Raw genomic sequence first — 25,993 nt, 5'->3', positions numbered from 1 at the left:
TGTCGTCTCCTTTTCTGGGAAACAAGACACAGAATTGGATATTATGGAGCTTATGCAAAAACAAATGTCATCCTCTTCTTTACACCTGGGTTAAGAAGACCAGCAATGTAAAATAAAGTGTATTCCGATTCTGATACCTTTGTTGCTATTCAACTTTCACCATTCAAGATTCAAGGACTTTGTCACATAGGCCTACTGCACATCCATCATTTGATTCAAGGACTTTGTCACATACTGCACATCCATCATTTGATTCAAGGACTTTGTCACATACTGTACGTACATCATTTGATTCAAGGACTTTGTCACATACTGCACGCACATCATTTGCCACATCTAGTGTGGCAAACCCGGCAAGAAACATAATTTATATAATACAAGGTATATTACAACAAGGTCAAAAATATCTAGAGCTTCCTCGGCCCGTTTCCACTAAAGGGTGCCACAGGGGGGCATACAGTTTCCTGTTTTCCTGTTTAGAGGTTTGGTATTGTTTTAAGTAGCTTTTAACTACTGTTTTTAACAATAATGTCATTCAAATGGGAACACTCGTTAACCTATCTGACAAGGGAAGGTGTTATATCTAATGTATCCCACAACAGAATACAAATATGCACCCATTGGACAAATGCCCCAAAATATCATACAGCTAAATGTGTTCATAACCCATAGTGAAAAATCTGAAAGACTCAAAAGCATAAGTTTTACCAATATCTCCACAGCAACTAAGTTGGCAGTGTACTAACATACAAACAAGACGGCGTATATTTTAAGGTATTATTATTATTATTATTAGGCATAAACCGTAATCATTCCTGGCACAATGCGTAGGTGGTGATAAGGGAGGCAGGAGATGTGGAGGCCACATGGCTTGCAGTTACGTAGATGACAGTACATTTACACCTACATTTACTTAAGTACTGTACTTAAGTACAATTTTGTGGGACTTTTACTTTACTAAAGTATATCCGATTTTCAATACTTTATCCTTCTACTCCATTACATCTCAGAGACAAATATTGTAGGCTACTTTGTATTACAGTACAATTACAAAACATAAATGTATATTTACTTTGTAGATTTTGATTATTACAAAACAAGAAATGATCACATAGTGATATTTGTCAGGTGAAAGAAGCGCTGGTTTCTTTATTTAGTAACGAACGCTCCTCTCAACCGGCCGGCCTCAATCATAACATTACGTTACATGACATTGGGTGTCTCTAAAGATTTCTGTTACCTGCTTCCGGTTACCTGTTTCCTGGTCTTCTTCTTCTTCTTCTTCTTTTTATTTTACGGCAGTTGATCCAGCTCTTGGATCAACCGTATGAATCCTCTTCCTCTATATTAAATTCCTCTCCCGAGACCCCAACCCATACCTACACACACACACACACACACACACACACACACACACACACACACACACACACACACACACTTAACTATACTATATCCTGTCAAACACTCCTGTTTCCCTTAAGAACTCTAATAGAATTTTAACATGTCTTCTTTCCCCCATTCTTAAAAGACCCTCTCTAATGTTATTTCCTGCACCCCTATGTCCCTCATCTGAGTCCTCATCGCCTCCCTCTCTGGCCCATATACCCTCTACAATTCATAAGAATACATGTACAACGGTCTCCTGTTCCTGACACTCCCTCACATAACCCAGACTGATGTTTCCCTATTAATTCCAGTGTTTTGTTTAGTCCACTGTGCCCTAACCTTAGTCTAGTCAATACTACTTCTTCTCTTCTCTGTCCACTGCCTATGCACTCTTTTAACTTTGACACTCTTCTGAGCATTATATAAATGTCTCCCTTTCACCTCACTATCCCACTGTTCCCACAACATTAGATTAACTGTCTCCCAAATGATACACTTAACTTCTGCCTTACTAATGCTAACCTTCATTTCTACCACCCCTTTCTCTAAAGCCTTCTTAGCCAACTCATCTGCTTTCTCAGGGGAGGGATGGCAGAATCCATTTGTACCGGCCAGCCCGTCGGCCGGTCCGATGGGTCGGCCGGTCCGTGGATAGGTCGGCCGGTCCGTGGATAGGTCGGCCGGTCCGTGGATAGGTCGGCCGGTCCGTGGATAGGTCGGCCGGTCCGTGGATAGGTCGGCCGGTCCGTGGGTGGGTCGGCCGGTCCGTGGATAGGTCGGCCGGTCCGTGGATAGGTCGGCCGGTCCGTGGATAGGTCGGCCGGTCCGTGGATAGGTCGGCCGGTCCGTGGGTGGGTTGGCCGGTCCGTGGATAGGTCGGCCGGTCCGTGGATAGGTCGGCCGGTCCGTGGATAGGTCGGCCGGTCCGTGGGTGGGTCGGCCGGCCGAAAAAAAAACAAAAAAAAACCTCAAGGACCTCCAGGGACCCCCAAATGGTAACTGTCATTCCTCTACCGTTTTGGACGGGGGTGGGCTCATTTGAATCGTGTCGCCCCCCTGGGGGCGTCTTTGGGGTCTCAAGGTTCGGGGACCCCCATGGACCCCCAGGAACCCCCAAATGGTAACTATCAATTCTCAACCGTTTTGGACAGGGGTTGGTTGGAATCGTGTTGCCTCTCTGGGCGCATTATCGGGGTTTAGGAGGTTCGGGGACCCCACATGGTAACTCTTGACATTTTCATGATAGATCTTTATTGATGGGAGGGAGACAGAACCATTTATATTGATCTGCATATTCTTCTTACTATAGCTCTCTCTCACACACACTTTTCAGATATCACTTGATATGGACATTTAACCAAGCTATTTCCCGATTCACACAATTAAAATGAGCCCACCCCCGTCCAAAACGGTAGAGGAATGACAGAGTTACCATTTGGGGGTCCCTGGGGGTCCCCGAACCTTGAGACCCCCAAAGACCCCCAAAGACGGTCGGCCGACCTATACACGGACCGGCCGACCTATCCACGGACCGGCCGACCCACCCACGGACCGGCCGACCTATCCACGGACCGGCCGACCTATCCACGGACCGGCCGACCTATCGCACCGGCCGGCCCATTGGCCGGCTGACCCACCCACGGACCGGCCGACGGGCCGGCCGGTACAAATGGATTCTGCCCTTGCTGTCCCTCCATGTGCCAGAAGCGTACCTCCCAGCCCTGGCAGAGTAGACCTGGAGTAGTTCCAACTGATTGTGTGCCCCTGGTTTTTCCCTAGTGGGACTGATTGAGGGTAGCTACTGGGACGTAAGTCGGGACTTGATCACTCCCGGCTGGGTCACCTGAGTGAGGGGTATGATGTTGAGAGACCCGAAACCCCGTTGACCTCAGGATACATCACTGAGGATACGTCCCAGGTGCATCCATGCGATGTTTTTTTAGTTATAAATTAGTGATTGTAAAATGTTGTACTATACTAGTGTTATGATCTTTATTATTTTTGTATTTCAGATGTCCAATTACAAACGAGCAACGTTTGAGGAAGACGATGTCGCCGATGGTCCGACTGATGGAAATGTTTCACCCGACAGTGTGGAGGTACAATTATTAATATTAAATTATCTCATATCATGTCGCGTCGTTTTCCTGTTGCAAGATATCCTATTGTCGCAGTCGGGTGAAAACCTTGTATGTCCAAAACCGTTATTTTTCAGAAACTGTGTTCCAATAGATTAAATGTTGTTATTACAGTACTAAGTCACAAGCTCTTGTTAACCCATCCCACGTCGAAATAAAATGTATTCTGAAAGAATATATATTAAAAAAATTGTGCCGCACATCAAAAATAGCAGACCTACAAGCTCGTAGTGTGCCACTCGGTGGCATGCTATGAGCTTGTAGATCTGCTATTTTTTTACCCCCAAAAGGGGTTCTCGTACAGAATGGGTTAAGCATGTTCATCCTGGCGTTGCTATTTTGGGCAAGGTATTATGGGAACTACCCATAGATCCGAAGTCCCGTTAGTCTGAACATGCACTGCTCCCGTGCTTGCGGTTAGGTTTAGGTTTGCTCCCGTGGCTTAGGTTAGGGTTAGAGATAGGCATAGTAATTTCGGAACAATGAACCTTCTGACTAATGACACGGCACCGGTATTATAGGCAAAAAGTTTCAACACATTTTCAAAATCCTTCAAAAATCCCACTTTGAGAACCACTGACCTAAGACGCTCAAAATGTCACCTTGGTTGTAATCAGTGGTGTCATGCTCATTGCTCGTAGTACTATCTTTATAGTGGCGTACGACAAACTAAATAACACAGAAGAGGACAATATAATATCAACTTCGACTAAATACAAAGCAAAACTAAAATTAAACCCAAATCACCCCCATGAGATGGCAGCACACGGTTTGACCCTATGATCTGGTTCCAGGATTTTAAGAGTCCCCACCTTTCGTTCCACACACAGGAAGGGACCTCCCTATACCATGGTAACTCGAAGACAAAGAAACAAATGATTAATTTAACAGACAATTCCCCGTGTGTAAACCCTACAGTGTGCACGTTGTATAAACACTCTACGGTTAAAAGGCTAAAACGGATTCCAAGTCAAAGTTAAACCAACAGTGTTGTGTTAATTGTTTGGGTGTGGTTGATTTCAAATAAATTATCCTGTGTGTAGGTCCCAAACTCATGATGTGGGAGACAGGGAATAACTGTCTATTTCTTGCCATGTGTGGCTGTGGTCATCCCAGGAGCGTAACCTTTATATTCTAGTCACAATATTGGCGACGAGATAACCCATAAAAAAATGTTCAAACCCTGTTCAATCACTCAAATGAATTGAATTCACGTGCGACAATGTGACACTGGACACTTGTAGATAGCGTGCGTTCCGTAGTAATGGTCTCCGTCTCTCTCCAACCATTTAATAAATAGAAAATATATTTTCAGGTCATATAGTACCAATTGAGAATGAACTCATACAGGATAAAGAAGTGAAATTGGAAGTGATGAAACAAAAATATGATCAGACAACTTTGGAACTGGAACACTGTAAAAATTAAAGTTGATAAATTATCTTTTTGGGTTCTCTCTCCCGATTGGACAGAATTTGAACACTCCTACCAATGATTACATGACATCAGAGCTTTTTTGTGTAAGCTGTAAACCTTGACTGGTGTCAGCTCTGTACTTGGCACGCTCCTTTTCTCCCCTAAACCAAATCTCTTTTCCGGAAATATAGCTAACGTAATGGTTGTGAGCTATATACGCTTGTAGATCCGCTATTGTCAGCTAATGCCACCCCCAGCTAAAAATAAACATATTTTCTTTCTTTCACAAAAACATATCACTTACACACCCGCTTTAAGGTCAACCGACAGAAGATGAAATGCCTCTCTCTCTCTCTCTCTCTCTCTCTCTCTCTGTGTGTGTGTGTGTGTGTGTGTGTGTGTGTGTGTGTAGCTGGGGTTCAGGAAAGGAGGCATCCAGCTGCTCGGCCCACTGGGAAGGAGGACCTCCCTGGAGGTCCTGCTGTCTGGTCTGCTCCTCATCTGTCTGCTCACGCTGCTCGCCACCTGCCTGGCACTGGCCCTTACATACAGTACAGGTATGATATACACCTCCCTGGCACTGGCCCTTACATACAGTACAGGTATGATGTACACCTCCCTGGCACTGGCCCTTACATACAGTACAGGTATGATATACACCTGCCTGGCACTGGCCCTTACATACAGTACAGGTATGATATACACCTCCCTGGCACTGGCCCTTACATACAGTACAGGTATGATATACACCTCCCTGGCACTGGCCCTTACATACAGTACAGGTATGACGTACACCTCCCTGGCACTGGCCCTTACATACAGTACAGGTATGACGTACACCTCCCTGGCACTGGCCCTTACAGCACAAAAAAACTGGGGACCCCTCCAAAATAATGTGGCGACCCCCAGGTTAAAGGTTAAGAACCCCTGAATAAATAACCAGTCTATTCAAATGACATGAATGTATTTCCATGTCTTTATATGGACCCCAGGAAGATTTGCTGTCACCCCGGCGTCAGCTAATGGGGATCCATTTAAAGGTATATTCAGTGATTTCACTTAATTCAAATATCATAATAATAATTAGTTCCTCCCTATTCCCAGTTTTCAAAAAAACCCTAGTTTCGGTTTTGGTGGTGGGTGAGAAAGCCTTCTTCCAATCAGGATAGAGGGGGTCTTCCTCCAATCAGGATCGAGCGGGGCGGGCCTTGGTGCGCGTGCTGTTGGTCTGTTGCACTTCCCCCCCCCACTGTAGAGCGTGTACATCTTATTACCGGGGCAGACCGGGGTATTTTTCTCCAAATCACTGAATGCTCCTTTTAATAAACGATAAACAATATTCTCCTTTTTTCTCCCATGATGCCCTGCAGCGCCGGGACGAGGCCTGTGCCTTTCCGAGGCGTGTGTGATGGTGGCCAGCAAGATCGTTGCGGCCATGGACAGCTCCATCCACCCCTGTGACGACTTCTACCAGTTCTCGTGCGGAGGCTGGGTCCGGAAGAACCCTCTGCCCGACGGGCGAGCCCGCTGGTCCACCTTTAACTCCATCTGGGACCAGAACCAAGCTTTGCTGAAACACATACTGGGTAATGCAGTTGTTTATGTCAAAGGACATTCCAAAATGTATTTGTATTTGGATGTTGACCCCCACCTGAAAAGATTTTGTGCCAGGGACCCCCATACAAGATTAGTGTTGCAATATTTCAACAATATTCCACATTTCGCACAATTTTATGAGTAGCAATATTAGAACTGTGTTCTGCCCAAATATGTGAAAAGTTAAATACAACAAACTAGTTGCCCCTGCCAATATAGATTCAAGATTCAAGACTTTATTGCCATGTCAACAGAGTTGATTGGAATTTGTTTCAGTGCACTAAAACATACATACGATATATACACATATTCACATCACATAATCAGACAGAACACGATACAAAAGTACAGACATCATATGAGGGGGACCAATAAATAAGAAGAATATGGCAGCAAATTACAGTGGCCAATATGGTGTCTGTGTAATTAACTGTCTTCCTGTGTTCCTCGTGTCAGAGAATGGGACCTTTAACTCCACCAGTGATGCAGAGAAGAAGACTCAGTCATATTATCTGTCATGTCTCAACGAGCAGCGAATCACCGAGCTCGGAGCTCAGCCACTCATTGACCTCATCACCAAGGTCGGTACTGTAAAAAATAAATGTATTGTAACTCTCACTTACTAACATTACAGTGTTTTGCATGCATTTTGAACCAATCTTCAAACCTGAGGACTTGAGGCGTGACCAGTGGTGTCTAAAGGTTAAGGCAATTATATATTGCATTTATTGATAGGGGATTCACACTGAGACGGACTGAATCCGTTTCATTGGAACCGTTTCCGAATACGGTTGCCTGGTCCCCGATGACCATGATTCACATTGCCCGAGATTCAACAGCGCACCCGGGTACACTTGCATAACACACTTTAATCCTCCTGATGACGGTGTGCTTGATGGCTGGCGCGCACGGACACTGACCATCAACTGTGCGACATTGTCTCAAATAAATCCAGACACACTGATTTGCATTGCCTCTTTGGCTTTTTGCCGTTATACTACTTCACTGTCAGCCTGCCTGCTATTCACTGTGTCAGTCAGTTCTGTGCTCCAGTGTATTAGTTTGCTATGGATTCTACTTTAGCATTATTATTATTTTGTTTTACTTTGGAAACTGTGCCAAGCAAAGCCCAAGAGCCACGTGTAGTCCGCAGAATAAGATCAGACTAGAGATTATGTCACGTTCTTTAAAAAAAACAGTCCACTTCCTTCTTTAGGTACGCATGCATTCACATTGGAACGATCCGTATCTGAATACACTTCAACGGTCCAGAGACCCTCCCCCCATGTGGTCCCGGGGACGGTTGGGCGATCCGCTCCCGGGAACGGTACGCATCATTCACACTACCACAACATCTGCCAAGTGCTGAAGTGGTCCCGAGTGCGCACCCGGGACCATAGTGTGAATCCCCTATCAAAGTGCTTTACAATGTGCACTATACATTCACCCAGGGCCATTCACGCACACACATTAGGAGGAAACCATGCAAGGCACCAACCTGCTCAGTTTAGGGGTTCAGTGTCTTGCTCACGGACTCTTCGACACTAACCCAGGGGGAGTTGAACCGGGAACCTTCCCATTCCCAAGTGGCCAGTCTTACTCCTAACGGCCAAGCTACACCGGGCATGTGTGCGTTTGACGTAAGCGCACTGCGCGCACAAAGTATGCGTGCAAAATGCCCTGGCTACACCAGATCTGTGGCACGCCGCAGATTTGTGCGGGACCTTCCGGGACCTTCCGGGAAGATACATACGTATATAGATACGCGCGTATGGGGCATACCCACGTAAATAAAATAGAACCGATCCTATTTCTAGAGCACACGTAGGATGGCCCGCGGTATCCGTGCGTCTGGTGTAGCTGGTATCATTGACATATATTGGTCCTATCCAAACGCACTGTACGCGCACAGTAAACGCATACGCACGCACGCAAAATTGCCTGGTGTAGCTTGGCTGTCAGCCACAGCTGCTCTACCTCCGCTCCTGAGCCATGCACTGCCGCCCCAATATTATATGAAGCAAATCGATTACATTTGTAATTTTCTTTCTTTTTAAATCGAAATCAGTTTGTTATAAATTGTGCATTTGTTTTATAGACACCAAAATGAGAGTTGAAGATGACGTTAAGTAATGAAAATCAATACATCAATGAAAAGCAACCTTATCAACAGGTAGACCTGTAAACAATCATAAGATCTCAACACTTTCTACAGCTGTAGAAAAGAGTCATCCTAGTTATCAACAGCAACCCTCGATCCCCCTGGCCTACTCATGGATTGGATCCACCCACTTCCTGCTGTCAGTCCCTCTCAATCAGTAATCTCACCTGCTCTCACTCACACCTCAATCAGTTGCCAGCTATATATACTGCCTGAGTGCCTGTCCATGCAGTAATTCTTTGTCAGCAGCAGCAGCAACAACAACAACCTCTGTCCTGGAGCCTCAGGCCTTGGTTATGCGTCACTGAATAAAACCCATAACTGAAGCCTCACCACCTCCCTTGCTCAATCAAATGCTAATCTGTGCAAAGCGAAATAAAGGCTTAAACGGAACTCTCCTTGTCTGTATATTCTGACCGATGTACCATGGTGATGTCATGTGAATAGTCCATGAGCCAGTCTAAAACCAAACCCTACCCTACACTACAGCTCTCTTCCTTTTGCAATTCCATCACCCACCAAGTGACATTTCGAGGCAAGACACGCTTGTCTTCAGACTTGTCGGAAAAGCATGTTCCGCCCTCCTCCGACCAGTGCTTCCATTGTTTCGGAATGCCAGCTTCGATGCCCAACAGTTGTCTCTGCTGGAGGGGACCTAAGGACGCAGTGTCCTCCTACCTCCTACGCGATGATGATTTATTTATTTATTTATTTGACAGGGACAAAGCTCATTAATCAACATGTCAGTTTTCTCCTGTAAATGTAAATGGGCCAGAGTTAGCCAAAGCTATGAATTTAATCTGTATAGTCCCTGCATTTGAAGGTTGGTTGTTGATCTGAACTGGCAGGGAGGGAGACTAGAGGTCAGCTATGGGCTCCTCTATGTGAGACTACAGGTCTTTACTCACTCGGGGCAGGATGAATAATGGCTACGAAAAACCGCGTTCATGGCTGATGCCTTTAACCCTTTCTGGGCTGGAACCCCTTTTGGTGTTTTAAACATTACGTTATAATTTAGTGGCGCGCTACGAGCTTGTAGGTCTGCTATTTTTGAAAAAATTGTGAAAAGAATTATTGCAGAAAACTGGAGGATTTAGAAGATCACATTAGACAGTTGGAAAAATATATTTCCGGGTATATTACTTGGAGTAAAAAAAAAATTGACCTTATAACTCGTCCTTGAACAAGCCATATGCTGGGAAGCATTGAAAAATGAAACCCGGTCCCAGGCCAGACATTCTGAATAAGCAAAAATGATCACATGCACTCACAAAATGTCTATCAGGGATGTACCCGGTCGTGCGTCGTGCATTCTTTTAAGTTAGCCAAACTCTTAATTTCCGTCGTCAACGTACTGTAACTGGTTTAGGCCAGGTCAGTGTTTCCCAACTTGGTGTCGGGGCCCCGCTTGGGGGGGAGAGATCACAGGGGAGAGTGTGAGGCCATATCTCTTTGGAGCTAGTCCAAAATACATGTTGCAACAAAATCATAACTTGCTTTACTGTGTTTTGGGGCATGTCATTTTGGCAAATATTGTCAAAACTCATTCATTCATATACTCATTTTATAAATATTTTATTGTGAAGATAACAGAGCGATATAAGCTCTGTACTGTATGTGCGATTGTGCGTGCATGCGTGCAGGGCTGGGTGCAGGTCTCAGCTTTTGGGGGGTTTTTTTCTCCAAGAAAGAAAAGTTTGGGAACCACTCAGGTAGATGATACAGGACTTAGCCCAAACATTTAGACTCTCGTAGAGTTTTTTTTCCCGATTTGTCAGAAGAGAGTCTAAATGTTTGGGCTAATACAGGACTTACTGTGGTAAGAGTGATCTGGAGGAGGTATAATCACAGGTCTCTGTGTCTCGTGTTGCCAGACTGTTGCCTCTCACAATTTCCAAACGCTTCTGTCATACATAGTCTGGAGCAACGGAAGCTCTATCATGAGTAAAATATAAAGCAGAAGTGGAGCCTCCTCGTCCCCACTTCCGTTTCGTCTTCACAGTCGTGCCAAATTTACCCTAATATAAATAGAAATCATCTAAGCATTATATATAGCTTGTTGCTTAGCAGAAAAGGAAATACAACAATAAAATGTAAAAGATATATTTTCGTGAACGGAAAGCTTCCTTACTCGGATTTCGGGAGGTGTAGTTCCAGAGACTCTATAGCATTCGGAGATTGTGGAATAGTTGTCTGGCTATATACGCGAGACTATACTGTGTCTGTGAATGGCTTGTTTGTACTGTCTGGCCAGGAGGATGAGACAGATTAGCAGGAGTAACAATAACAGTGTTTAACTAAGAAGATAAGCATAAAGGTACAAGCAAATATGGTTGAGGCTGGAACAGATGGTCTGTTAGCATTCCCAATTCTCAGTGTGTGTGTGTGTGTGTGTGTGTGTGTGTGTGTGTGTGTGTGTGTGTGTGTGTGTGTGTGTGTGTGTGTGTGTGTGTGTGTGTGTGTGTGTGTGTGTGTGTGTGTGTGTGTGTGTGTGTGTGTGTGTGTGTGTGTGTGTGTGTGTGTGCATTGTATATTTGAGAAGTTTGCTCTTGAGAGAAATTACCTTTCAGGGGTTCCTCTTTCATGACACAGTGTGTGTATATTACCTGCATGCCAGTGTGCTGAGCTCAGCACTACAGCTCTTAAAGGTCATGAAAAGCAGCCACTTGATTGGTCCTGATTGAATCCATGCAGCACACCCACTGATGATATATTCATCCTAATACAAACCCATTTGGTCCATTGCACCGTGGGTAGTCGGCCTTTCTCTGGTCCTGAAAATACCAACAGTCACTCAGTCAGTCACACCTCCCACCTACCACAGAATGGGCCCCTAAAAAGGTCATTGGACAGACAGGTGCTCATGAAGGATGGGGACATCTGCTGGATGTGGGGAGAAACAGATGAGGCAAAACCATGCAGATAAACACCAACATTTATACCGAAGTTCAGTGAAGTCCATTCAAGTCGTCTCATGCCAAGTATACATTTGTGTGTGTGTGTGTGTGTGTGTGTGTGTGTGTGTGTGTGTGTGTGTGTGTGTGTGTGTGTGTGTGTGTGTGTGTGTGTGTGTGTGTGCGTGCGTGTGCGTGTGCGTGCGTGCGTGCGTGCGTGCGTGCGTGCTTGTGTGTGTTTCTGTGTCAGACTGGAGGCTGGAATCTAACAGGTTCCTGGGATAAGGAAAACTTCCAGGAGGTCTTACGCCTGGTCTCTGGTCCTTACAGAGGCCAGCCTTTCTTCAGTGTTGGAGTCAGTGTCGACCCCAAGAGCTCCAACAGTAACATTATACAGGTATTGAGCTGTTACTTCTATAACATACACTCACGTTGTGAGCTTGTAGATCAGCTGTTTTCAAATAGCCAATGTACAGTATGTGTCCCTGTGTCCGTCTGTTCGTTTAGAGTAGGACCTTTGACCCTGCTGTTTACACAATTGACGCCTGTGGCTGACACACACACACACACACACACACACACACACACACACACACACACACACTAGTAAGAGAGTGGCGGCACACTTTGATCTCGCCGCAAAGCGGGTGCCTATGGGCTATAGTTCCAAACATTGGAACTATCCCATTGAGATAGAATGAGCACTTCCGCATTCCATTGTTACAGTGGGAGTCAACGCTATTGTGCCGCCACTCTCTTACTAGATTACTCTGAGATGCACGTCACACGGACATGACACTTGTATAGAGGGTATGCGTTTGACATCATCATCGTACCCGGGAAGTTATGCAGGAATGCACTATACTTTCTGGCCTTGACAGCCCATTCATCCAAACAGAAAAGTCCTATCTGATTGGACCACTCAATTTGACACTCACTTACCTGCATGCTTGTACCCTCTATTGATAATGATAATACTGTATATGTAGGGCTGATTTTGACTTGACTTGACTTGACTGTGTTTCGTTTTCATAGTAATATATGTCCAGTTTGCGGTGCACCCACACCCTAGGCATAGGGCCTATAGTTAGTAATGTGTGAAGAATGAAGCATGAAAGAATGCCCATATAGTGACATCATTCACTCTGCTCAATTCCAAATATTGAGAAGGGCTGTATTTGTTGTTCTCCTATTGGCTGATTCTCTCCCGCTAGGTGGACCAATCAGGGCTTTTCCTACCGTCCAGGGACTACTACCTCAACAAGACAGCCAATGAGAAGGTCAGCCTGACAATTACGTATGACACCTGTGTAAAACTAGGAAAATACTTTTTAATAGTCAATTAAATAAAAAATATGAATATGCTGCCCAGTGATAACAGCAGAAGACTGTGCACTGTGTACTGGTCAGCTCCCAGTGACCAGCAGTAGAATACATATTGATTAGAATCTAATCATTAGATCAAATAATCTAACAACTGAATAATATGGATGAATAATGTTGATTTTATAACATAGGATTGCTGTTGGGTGGAAACCATGTACTGTATGTCCAAAACCGTTACCTTTCAGGAAATAATAACCTGTGTTATAATTAATCCAAGGTAGTTATTATTTAGTCACAAGCTCTTGTTCCATCTATTAAATATGTATAAAACCGTCTTCACCACTTTCACTTTCAAGATTTGGCAAAAGTAGCGAATGCATTGTTGGCTTATAGATAGCTATGTGTTGCTACTTTTGCACAGTTCTCTTGTACAACAAAGTAGGACCGTAATTTACACAGCAACATAAAAAAATCACACTTGTAGGAAGTCAGGGACACACAGAGTTTTGGGGGCATGTTGATGTTCTCATGTCTGTGTAAAATGAAATACAAGATGTATTTATATCAGCCAGATGACGTCTTACGTCATCTTTTACTGACCTAAACAAACTGACAAAGATATACATCTTAACGACCGCCAGGATTAATTAATCTATATTTATCGCGCATTGCCACGGTTTTCCGCTTCAAACCCTTATTTTGAAGAGCCAAATATCCGTAACCGGGTGTTACGATGACATACAGTAATGCTGTGTGTTGTTGTTCTCTCGCTCGGTGCAGAAAAAACCCGACCGCGAGTATCACAGCGCCTGCTGTCGGCTGTTGAAAAACCTTGTTTTCACCAGAAACGACATTCATTGCGCCGATTTGGAGATACAGGCCACTGAAAGCAGCACATAGAGTGCAAGTGGATGCGAGCGCATCTTCAAAATGGCCGCGGCCACTTACACTGTGACGCTAACGATTCTATCCGATCAAAACGTGGATTAAAGAATATACATCCTAGAAAACGTAGGCTACGGTGTCTGGCGGGCTGCCAGACTAGCGTTTCTGGCAGGCTCCGTGTTTTAACTAACTACCCTAAACATAAACAAACATTAAAGTCCATAGACTTGGCCTGCGACGGGGACTTTATAATTGGGCTCTAAAGAAAGATTAAAAGTCCATTGACATGGCTGCCACATGACATGAATTTTGGAAAGCCATGCATTGGAGAACTTTAAAACAGAGTTATACAAAGTGCTTTCCAGTGGCATATAAAAAGGCAATACATCAGTTAAGAGGCACTTACTGGAATAAAACAATAGAAATAAAGTGTTACAGCATTACACAGAAGAAATAAATGAACAATACAATACAACAATTCTACATAATGAAGACAATACAATAGATCTAGGGGAAAGCCTGTGTGAATAGGTGGGTTTTTAACAGTGATTTAAAAAGAGTCCCTCAGGTTCTGGGGTAGGGCATTCATAGATAGATCTATGCAAGGCCTCTGCCACACATGAAGTGAACAACATAAGGATTCCAACGCTGCCGTTGTAGGTGCTGTCAGCGTACCTGGACTACATGGTGGAGCTGGGTCTGCTGCTGGGCGGAGACAGGAACGCCACCCGGCCTCTGATGGAGCAGATCCTGGAGTTCGAGACGGAGCTGGCTTCCATCCAGGTCCCTCAGGAGGAGCGGAGGGACGAGGAGAAGATCTACCACAAGATGGCCGTCTCTGAGCTGCAGGTATACCGTAGTAACCGTACCGTCTCTGTCTCTACCTGTCTCTGTCTCTACCTGTCTCTGGGTCTCACCCTGTACCTGTCTCTCTGTCTCACCATGTACCTGTCTCTGGGTCTCACCATGTACCTGTCTCTCTGTCTCACCCTGTACCTGTCTCTCTGTCTCACCATGTACCTGTCTCTCTGTCTCACCCTGTACCTGTCTCTGGGTCTCACCATGTACCTGTCTCTCTGTCTCACCCTGTACCTGTCTCTCTGTCTCACCATGTACCTGTCTCTGGGTCTCACCCTGTACCTGTCTCTCTGTCTCACCATGTACCTGTCTCTGGGTCTCACCCTGTACCTGTCTCTCTGTCTCACCATGTACCTGTCTCTGGGTCTCACCCTGTACCTGTCTCTCTGTCTCACCATGTACCTGTCTCTCTGTCTCACCCTGTACCTGTCTCTGGGTCTCACCCTGTACCTGTCTCTCTGTCTCACCCTGTACCTGTCTCTCTGTCTCACCCTGTACCTGTCTCTGGGTCTCACCCTGTACCTGTCTCTCTGTCTCACCCTGTACCATGTCTCTGGGTCTCACCCTGTACCTGTCTCTGGGTCTCACCCTGTACCTGTCTCTCTGTCTCACCATGTACCTGTCTCTCTGTCTCACCATGTACCTGTCTCTCTGTCTCACCCTGTACCATGTCTCTGGGTCTCACCCTGTACCTGTCTCTGGGTCTCACCCTGTACCTGTCTCTCTGTCTCACCCTGTACCATGTCTCTGGGTCTCACCCTGTACCATGTCTCTGGGTCTCACCATGTACCTGTCTCTCTGTCTCACCATGTACCTGTCTCTCTGTCTCACCATGTACCTGTCTCTCTGTCTCACCATGTACCTGTCTCTCTGTCTCACCCTGTACCTGTCTCTCTGTCTCACCCTGTACCTGTCTCTCTGTCTCACCATGTACCTGTCTCTCTGTCTCACCCTGTACCTGTCTCTCTGTCTCACCCTGTACCCGTCTCTCTGTCTCACCCTGTACCTGTCTCTCTGTCTCACCATGTACCTGTCTCTCTGTCTCACCATGTACCTGTCTCTCCGTCTCACCCTGTACCTGTCTCTCTGTCTCACCATGTACCTGTCTCTCTGTCTCACCATGTACCTGTCTCTCTGTCTCACCCTGTACCTGTCTCTCTGTCTCACCCTGTACCTGTCTCTCTGTCTCACCATGTACCTGTCTCTCTGTCTCACCCTGTACCTGTCTCTCTGTCTCACCCTGTACCTGTCTCTCTGTCTCACCATGTACCTGTCTCTCTGTCTCACCATGTACCTGTCTCTCTGTCTCACCCTGTACCTGTCTCTCTGTCTCACCCTGTACCTGTCTCTCTGTCTCACCATGTACCTGTCTCTGGGTCTCACCCTGTACCTGTCTCTCTGTATCACCATGTACCTGTCTCTCTGTCTCACCATGTACCTGTCTCTCTGTCTCACCATGTACCTGTCTCTCTGTCTCACCATGTACCTGTCTCTCTGTCTCACCATGTACCTGTCTCTCTGTCTCACCATGTACCTGTCTCTGGGTCTCACCCTGTACCTGTCTCTCTGTCTCACCCTGTACCTGTCTCTCTGTCTCACCCTGTACCTGTCTCTCTGTCTCACCATGTACCTGTCTCTCTGTCTCACCCTGTACCTGTCTCTCTGTCTCACCATGTACCTGTCTCTCTGTCTCACCATGTACCTGTCTCTCTGTCTCACCATGTACCTGTCTCTCTGTCTCACCCTGTACCTGTCTCTCTGTCTCACCATGTACCTGTCTCTCTGTCTCACCATGTACCTGTCTCTCCGTCTCACCCTGTACCTGTCTCTCTGTCTCACCATGTACCTGTCTCTCTGTCTCACCATGTACCTGTCTCTCTGTCTCACCCTGTACCTGTCTCTCTGTCTCACCATGTACCTGTCTCTCTGTCTCACCCTGTACCTGTCTCTCTGTCTCACCCTGTACCTGTCTCTCTGTCTCACCCTGTACCTGTCTCTCTGTCTCACCCTGTACCTGTCTCTCTGTCTCACCATGTACCTGTCTCTCTGTCTCACCCTGTACCTGTCTCTCTGTCTCACCATGTACCTGTCTCTCTGTCTCACCATGTACCTGTCTCTCCGTCTCACCCTGTACCTGTCTCTCCATCTCACCCTGTACCTGTCTCTCCGTCTCACCCTCTTCGGTCTCTCTGGGGGGGGGGGGGGGGGGGGTCCCGAATTGTCAAATAATTGCACGCGACGCCTCACAAGGTGTTGTGAGCATGTACGTACATCAGCTATTTTCACACTATTTATCCGTGGAACCGAGTCAAAGTAAATAGAATGCCTCAACTCATATACAATTCCAAGTGCTTATCAGGATGGGGGCGTCCCCCCCAGTACACATTATGATTCTTTTGGGGGGTTGCGGCCTAAAAAGGTTGAGAACCACTGCACTACCTGTCTTTCTCTATCATCTTTACGTGTAAGAGCATTATATTTAATGTAATCATATTAATATAGGCAGCATAATATTACATGTCTGTGCGCATTGCTGTAGTATGCAGTAATGAGTTATTTTGTAAAGAGTATGATTGCTATATTTAATATTATGTTTGTATATCCAGATGTGTTCATATTATTTTAATGTGTATGACTTATTATAGTCGATATGGCACGTGTACATTTCCAGACGTTGTGTCCGGCAGTAGAGTGGCTGGACTTCCTGTCTGCGTCTCTCTCTCCGCTGGAGCTCAACGAATCAGAGCCTCTGGTCCTTTACGCCAAGGAGTACCTGGTTCAGCTGTCAGAGCTCATCAACAAGACTGACCACAGGTTCATACACACACACATGCACACACACACACACACACACACACACACACACACACACACACACACACACACACACACACACACACACACACACACACACACACACACACACACACACACACACACACACAAACAAACAAACAAACAACTAAATACACAACTTTAGTTTGTACAAATAATATATTTGTCTTTTTTCTCTGTCTGTCTCTGTCTCTGTCTCTGTCTCTGTCTCTGTCTCTGTCTCTGTCTCTGTCTCTGTCTCTGCCTCTGCCTCTGCCTCTGTCTGTCTGTAGCTTGCTGAACAACTACATGATCTGGTCACTGGTCCAGAAAGGTGTGTCCAGTTTGGACCAACGCTTTGAAAACGCACAAGACAAACTACTGGAGAGTCTGTACGGAACCAAAAAGGTGATGCTGCTACTAGTATTGTCACTAGTATGTCTACTAGTCATATATCAGCCACCAGTTCTACTACGTGTTACTGCTACTGAACACTGCTACTTCTACTACAGATATACGACCACCGAGCGAGCTACTACTTTTATTTCTACTACTGACAACTACTATACTACAGAATACTATTATCACCACCAATACAATAGACCAGCGGTCCCCAAACTGTTTTGGCTTTGTCTTCTATGTCAGTCGTTCTTCGATTTTTCAAAAACAGCAGACCTACAAGCTCGTAGCTGAGCTTGTAGATCTGCTATTTTTCAATAGCTAAAGCATAACATAAATGCTAACACCAAAAGGGCTTCCCGGCCCAAAATGCGTTAATCTTATTGAATTTGGCCGAAAAATATATATATATTTTTAAATATGATTATGGCAAATAATCATGGAATGTCACTCACTGCACTGCACTGCTGTATATACTCCCACAGCTGCTCTATACACCTCCTTACAGCTGTGCTTACCGGATTTTGCCGTTTGCGCTAAATAAGACCATAAAACCGCCATTTACCCTTTTCAAGTCACGCAACCCCCTTGAGGGCGTTTGCGCACCACAAGGGGGTGCACGCGCACACAGACCATATTCACACCACGGCCATGTTGGCACTTTGCATTGAACAAGCAGGCTGTACCCAAGGACTGTCTAAAGAGGACGAGACGCGAAGGCCGTACGGGCGACGCCCTGTTGCTCACATGGAAGGAAAGAAAGTTGAGACCAGGAAGTTGTACATGCACAAATTTGGGCATGTACAACGTCCTGGTCTCAACGGCGCATGTTTCTTTGAGCAACATGGTCGTCGCCCGTACGGCCTTCGCGTCTCGTCCTCTTCAGACAGTCCTCGAGGTGGACCCTGCCATTGACTTGACAGCAAGATGGCTGCCATGTGAATACGGTCTATTGCTTATAGTATTAGTAATGTTGCTGTTTATGGTTCCAGTCGTGCACTCCTCGCTGGCAGACATGCATTGGGAACACAGACGACACCATGGGCTTTGCTCTGGGAGCGCTCTTCGTCAAACACACCTTTGACAAACACAGTAAAGAGATAGTAAGTATCATTCGCCGTCGTCACTATAACCCATTCTGACCTGAGATCAGATTCATACGAGGTTTCCACTGGACACACACTGGTCTGATTAACCCAGTCTGACCTGAGATCAGGTTCTAAAAATGTCAGTCGTTCTTTGATTTTTCAAAATAGCAGACCTACAAGCTCGTAGCGCGACACTCGGTGGCGCGCTATGAGCTTGTAGGTCTGCTATTTTTCAATAGCTAAAGCATAACATAATGCTAATACCAAAATGGTTCCCGTTCACTGCCTGCCTGTCACTGCCTCTCTCCCTGTCTTTACCTCTGTGTCTCTCTCTTTGTCTCTCTGTCCCTGCCTCTCTCTCCCTGTCTGTCAGGCTGAAGAGATGATCAATGGGATTCGATCAGCGTTTAAAGAATCGCTGGACAAACTAACTTGGATGGACGGACAGACAAGACAGGCTGCGAAAGACAAGGTGAGGGGGGTTGGGGGGTTGTAATTGTGTGTTATATTGATTATATCAAAGCCAGCTTTTGTTTAATTGAAAAAGTTACACAGTATACTTTAATTAATTAAACCCTATTAACCCATTTTGACCTGGGAACAATGTCTTCTAAATCCTGACAGTTTTCTTGAAAAAAGCCATGTTTTTCTATATCAGTCGTTCTCAAACACTTTCATGTCACTTTTCACGATTCTTCAAAAATAGCAGACCTACAAGCTCATAGAGCTATGAGCTATGAGCTTGTAGATCTGCTATTTTTCAATAGCTAAAGCATAACATAATGCTGACACCCAAAATGGGTTAAACCCTATTAACTACCTAAAACTCAACTGGAACAAATCAGAAATAATCATCATCGGCCACCGACTCCCTCACCCCGCTCCACCCAGGACTTCTCGCTCGACAGCAACGGCTCCCGTGTGTCACAGCAACCTCCACACACATCCGCACACCTATAAGGTGCTGCCGAAACCCTCATCCAGGCCTTCATCTCATCCCGGGCTGGACTATTGCAATAGCATCCTCTATCTACGGCCTACTACGGTATCATCTAAAAGTAAACCCTCAATAAACTCCAATCTGTCCAAAACACCTCCACACCGCTCCAGAGATCACATCATCACACCAGTCCTTCATGACCTCCTCTAGCTCCCTGTCAGGCTGTCCCCAAACATTCAAGGTTCGAATGTTCGCTCGTTAGGGTTGGCACTCGAATCTTAATTAATGGGCTTGAACCATTCGTTTTTATTTCATTTTCATTTTTTATTAACTCGAAAATATATCTCGGCGAGAATGCGATTATGAGCGTGTCAAAACGGTCACGGTGACGGAGGTTCTGCTTTTGCCCTGTGCCCACTGCAATGCGCTTCTGAAGCTGCATTCATACCTTGAGAGTACACAGGTGGAACACATTAACGAGTGACAGCTAACGAGCAAGCTATGCTGTTGTCTTAGCTGAATGAATTAGAAACAAATGGTCCGGATGTTCGCTCGAAAATTCCTGCCGAAGTTCGAGTCCTAAAAAAAGGTCTAGGGTACAGCCTTATAGCTCCCTGTCAAACAAAGAATTGACTTCAAAGTACTCCTCCTCACCACCTACAAGGCACACTGCCCAACCTGGCTACCCTCCTCCTCCTCGAGCCACATGTCCCATCCCGTTCCCTCAGGTCCAGAGTCCTTAAGATCCCCAAAAACGTATCCTGGGGCGACAGGGCTGCCCCCTCCCGACCCTCTGAAATGCACTCCCCAAACATGGCCTCCACACATGTATAAAGCGTCTTTTGAGTACTTAAAAATAAATCCCAGTCAATTATTAATATCATTACCTTGTCTTTTTTATCCATATCTGTGTGTCTCTCCATGTGTCTCTGTGTCCTCGTGTCTCTCTCTCTCTTTGCCTGCATGTCTTGGGTGTAGGCAGACGCTATCTATGATATGATTGGCTTCCCAGACTTCATCCTGGACTCCAAAGAACTAGACGATGTTTATGACGGGGTGAGTGACATCACGCGACGCCGCTATTAAATATTGGGTGGCATAGTTTTGTACTTTTATTTTATTTTTTATGTGTCTATAGAGTTAACAAACATTTAGTGCCGGAAGTGCATCAAAATAGGAGCTCTGGGGTGCCCGGAGTTGTTCGCTTTTACTCTGAAAGCCATGAACCGGAAACACTTTCCTAAAAAAGTTGACTTGACAGAGTTGACCTAACATCCGGATCGTTTTAATTTATACGATATATGATCCAAAAAGCGTTCATATTTTGCGGGAGAGACGGATGAGGAGCAGAAATGAAGCGCCAGCATATCGATCCATTCATAACCACGGAGAGCGCCCTGGATTAGGAGATACGAGTCATTCTTTCCGCCGCGCTAACATGCGAGTCAATGACAAGCTAATAATTGCACAGAGCGTTAGCGTACGGCAAGCGAAAAGCGAAATGCCAAAAAAAAAAGAGGAAACATTCTGAATATTCTTATCTCGCCCCGTATCATTGAGGATGCGCTATGACGTACAGACACGTTCAAGGCTACAATAGTTTCTAATCCTTATGACGGCCTCATACGTCGTATGTAAAAATTGTGTTAAACACACTCAAATCAGCCCCTCCCCTTATTATTATACAACGGCGCAGCTTAGGTGGGTGGTGCTAAGGGGAAAACCAGGTATATTTAATGAACTTTCTGTATACCTTTTTGAAAAAAGATCTTCCTCCTAGTATAATCAAAATACCAGATGATCATGTTTTCTTTGGGGGCACTCCGTCTTTAATATATGCAATGATATCATTTATGCACTCTGTCCGTCAGTGTGTGCGTGCGTCCTTCCGTCCGTCTGTCTGTGAACAGCTAATCTCCGGCACCGTTAACCCGGTCGATACCAAACTTTGCACACACACACTCCCTGGATGCCAACGATGAACCTCTGCCCCAAATCTTCCAGAACAGCCTGTTATATAGAGCCACCAGGAGGCCGACTTTTGTAAAACAATGTTTTTGATATTACTCCTCCAGATTTTGTCCAAAAATCCCGCAAATCGTTACACACTATCTCTATAGTCATGTGCTCAAGACGGATCTGTCCGATATTTCATATTCCATCCTAATTGGCTAACATTGGCTTTCAGAGTTTGCAGGATTGGCCCGTTTTGAACAAAAAGCCTCAAATCATGAACGCAGCGTGCAATTTTCGTAAAATCTGTCTGACTTGTGCTTTTGTTTGAAATGTACCCATTCTACATACTGTTGACGTATATTCTCGATCAAGACTCTGTGCCGTGTAGACCAATCAGCGGTATTTCTCTCAAAAGGATCCAGACGGAGTGATTCAACCAGTTTGTAGCATCAAGTTTTATTTGACCAAAGTTACTCTCAGTTGACAAAGTTCAGGAGACAAAGGTCCCAAACATGGAGTTTACACAATGTAAAGTCTCTTCAAATCTACTTACACGGAGTGAACACAAGTTAACAAGATGAAACCTGCAGCCTATAGACCGATTCCGTAGCTGGTCTCATGGTCGCAGCCTACGTATTTCCTGTAGGCGGACTCGACGTAGCTGCGGGGGTAAAACCCTCACCAGGCGCACCTCTTCCACTACAGTGAACGGCAGAGTGACTGATGTTAGTTTGCCTCAAACTTTACTCCTTTACCTGCTTTTTTACTAACACTAACATTACAAAGATGCCCAGAACATTGAGATGAACCTGTGTAGTTTATGGCTGCTCCAACAGTAGTGGCAACATAAAAATAAAAATAAAACGGAATGTCTAATATCCACCGCCGTGGCGGAGACCAGAGCCATTGAGTAATGGTTGAGACGAAGCAGTGAAAGATACATAACGCCAGTCTTACCCAATACCAAATATTTCTGTTTTATTAACACAAGGCTGCTGTACTTTATACCTCATACTTTAAATGCTTAGTATGAGGTATAAAATACAGCAGCCTTGTGTTCATAAAACAGATAGATTGGGTATTGGGTAAGACTGAAATTATGTATCTTTCAGGACCCTTCACTGCTTTGTCTCAACCATTACTCAATGGCTCTGGTCTCAGCCACCGCGGTGGATATTTTGACATTCCGTTTTTTTTTTTTTTTATGTTGCCACTACTGTTGGAGCAGCCATAAACTACACAGGTTCATCTCGATGTTCTGGGCATCTTTGTAATGTTAGTGTTAGTAAAAAAGCAGGTAAAGGAGTAAAGTTTGAGGCAAACTAACATCAGTCACTCTGCCGTTCACTGTAGTGGAAGAGGTGCGCCTGGTGAGGGTTTTACTCCCGCAGCTATGTCGAGTCCGCCTACAGGAAATAAGTAGGCTGCGACCATGAGACCCGCTACGGAATCGGTCTATATGCATGACAATGGACCTGCCCTTTCCCAAACCTGGGAGGTGGGTCTTGAAATGTCCCACCTTTACTAAACAATCAGTGGTAAGGCCTAGTCTAGGTGACACACAAAATAGCCTGCATGTGTTAAACCACAAAATGAAACATATTTACCATTTATAAGAATAACTCTGCAATGTTTTACATTCAAATACCTTTATAGTTCAATCTTAAACAAACGGAATGTGAAACTAAGTAATGAAATACAGAATATATTATTAACAGTTTAACTGATTTAAACACAATTACATTCTATGTTAAAAGGAGTGGAGTGGATCTCCCAGAACACACCCACACAGCTGTTTGGATTTCAGTGGAGACCATATTACTTGTGAGATAAGCCTGTCTCCACCCCCTGGGGTGCGGAGAGCAATTTAACAGAGACCCTGTTTTTACAGGGCCTAGTTGTAAAATACTGTAAGCAGTTTTACTCTGTTCTATGACTGTGTGAACCTTATGTACCCAAGATAACCTTAACAAATTGGGGTAGTTAATGTTCAACCTAGGGATTGAAGGATGGCTCCCAAAAATAGTAACTGCCTCTGGGGCAAGTTTCTAACCGTGAGATCTTCCCCAGAACCAGTTCTCGGGACACTTTAACCTATACCAGATTTATGACAATGTGGCCTCTGTTTAAGACATGAGCTATCAAATTATACATCACTGTGAACAACATTTTCAATCAATCAATGAATGGCCAGGTCATACATTCTATCTGCTGTCTACCTACTGACTGTCTACGTTGTTCTATTCCATTCCGTTCTATTTCAGTATGAGGTCACAGCTGACAACTTCTTTCAGAACATGTTGAACTTTTACAACTTCTCAGCGAGGGTGATGTCAGACCAACTCCGCAAGACTCCCAACAGAGACCAGTAAGACACTCACTCACTCACTCACTCACTCACTGTCACAGTGCGGGGCAGAGAGGTGTAGGACCCAAGCACAGACAAAGGCAGAGGACAGGCAGGTCGAATACAAGGGGGTTTATTAACTAAAAACCGGAGATCAGGAACATACACTGGAACACGAGGAAACAAAGAAAAACTAGGAGCACAGGGAAACAATAAAAACATGGAAAAAAGCAAAATAAACACTGATTTACAATCTACAAACGAACAACAGACTAAAAACAAAAGGGCATACTTATAGACAAGGGTTAACTAGACACAGGTGAACACCACAGACAATCAACAGAACTAAGGTGGAAACACTGGCAATCACAGGACTAGTGAGACAAGACAGGAACAGAACTACAGGGGCAGACAGGAAGGCACAAAACAAGATTACAAAATAAAGGTTCACAGTGTAAAGCAAAACTGTAACTAAGAAACAGGGAAAAACACACCAACTCAAAACAAAGGAACACAGGAAAAATACAACAGGGATACAGAACACGGGCACAGAAGTCACGGACTCACTCACTCACTCCTCTCCCCTCCCCTCCCCTTCTCCTCTCCTCTCCAGGTGGAGTATGACTCCTCCTACAGTAAATGCATACTACATGCCCACCAAGAATGGTATTGTGTTCCCAGCTGGCATCCTACAAGCTCCCTTCTACGCCCGCGACCACCCAAAGTACGTTGATCTACATGTGTCTGTCTGTCTGTCTGTCTGTCTGTCTGTCTGTCTGTCTGTCTGTCTGTCTGTCTCGTTAGTGTCAGGGTCAGGGTTAGGCTTCGAACATGCTCTGTGCTGTCCATGTTTCATGGCCGCCTCAATGCTTTTCCAATGGAAGTCACGTGGTTTGACCAAACAGTTGTGTGTGATCGGGGGAGGGGGGGGGGGGGGGGTCAAACCACGTGACTTCCATTGGAAAAGCATTGGGGCGGCCCTGAAACAGACAGGCAGAGCACAGCACAGTTGTCCTTTATGTGTGTACGAAGCCTTAGAGCTGGGGTTCGTTGGTTGTGGAGAATTCCACATGAAACCCAGCCAGTTAATATAACATTTTCTTACATAAAATGTGTTAATTCATGTAACATTTAATTACTTAATCAATCAATGTAGCATTTGGACAAAGGACAACATTGTAACCAGTGATGATTGTGTTGTGTTTTCAGAGCGCTGAACTTTGGAGGGATCGGAGTGGTCATGGGACATGAACTCACACACGCCTTCGACGACCAGGGTGCGTTCAATCACATCCCACCTGTGTGACTCTGTGTCGGTTGTGAGCACGACGATGATGAGACTAACCTGTCTGTCTGTCTGTCTGTCTGTCTGTCTGTCTGTCTGTCTGTCTGTCTGTCTGTCTGTCTGTCTGTCTGTCTGTCTGTCTGTCTGTCTTTCTGTGTCTGTGTCTGTGTCTGTGTCTGCCTGCCTGCCTGCCTGCCTGCCTGCCTGCCTGCCTGTCTGCCTGTCTGTCTGTCTGTCTGTCTGTCTGTCTGTCTGTGTCTGTGTCTGTGTCTGTGTCTGTGTCTGTAGGCAGGGAGTATGATAAGACGGGTAACCTGCGTCCGTGGTGGCAGAACTCGTCTCTGGAGTTCTTTAAGAAGGAGACAGAGTGCATGGTGGAGCAGTACAACAGCTACACGGTCAACGGAGAACACATCAACGGAAAGAACACACTGGGAGAGAACATTGCTGACAACGGAGGACTGAAGGCTGCTTATAATGTCAGTATACCGCTGTTATTAA

The 25,993-nt window shown here is 45.3% G+C and overlaps 1 protein-coding gene across 2 annotated transcripts in view; it reads left to right on the top strand.

Annotated features, from left to right (window-relative positions):
* LOC310864245 (endothelin-converting enzyme 2-like) overlaps positions 1–25,993 on the top strand; it is a 49,119-nt gene that overhangs the window by 15,992 nt on the left and 7,134 nt on the right. Inside the window, exons 2-17 of one of the 2 annotated variants that reach the window (XM_083772862.1) lie at positions 3,402–3,488; positions 5,356–5,500; positions 6,314–6,529; positions 6,996–7,120; positions 11,845–11,991; positions 12,809–12,874; positions 14,466–14,654; positions 17,335–17,477; positions 17,771–17,885; positions 18,869–18,979; positions 19,338–19,436; positions 20,883–20,960; positions 24,155–24,228; positions 24,821–24,931; positions 25,417–25,484; positions 25,781–25,971. In XM_083772862.1, the coding sequence (XP_083628988.1) occupies positions 3,402–3,488; positions 5,356–5,500; positions 6,314–6,529; positions 6,996–7,120; positions 11,845–11,991; positions 12,809–12,874; positions 14,466–14,654; positions 17,335–17,477; positions 17,771–17,885; positions 18,869–18,979; positions 19,338–19,436; positions 20,883–20,960; positions 24,155–24,228; positions 24,821–24,931; positions 25,417–25,484; positions 25,781–25,971 (1,965 nt within the window). Of the gene's footprint in view, positions 1–3,401; positions 3,489–5,355; positions 5,501–6,313; positions 6,530–6,995; positions 7,121–11,844; positions 11,992–12,808; positions 12,875–14,465; positions 14,655–17,334; positions 17,478–17,770; positions 17,886–18,868; positions 18,980–19,337; positions 19,437–20,882; positions 20,961–24,124; positions 24,229–24,820; positions 24,932–25,416; positions 25,485–25,780; positions 25,972–25,993 lie in introns of both variants that reach the window. The other variant, XM_083772861.1, reaches the window with a different exon arrangement.

This window comes from Protomyctophum parallelum (genome assembly GCF_964188405.1).
Source record: "Protomyctophum parallelum genome assembly, chromosome: 9".
NCBI lineage: Eukaryota > Metazoa > Chordata > Actinopteri > Myctophiformes > Myctophidae > Protomyctophum > Protomyctophum parallelum.
Note: the sequence above shows the minus strand (reverse complement) of the source record. Positions and strands in the feature narration are given on the sequence as shown.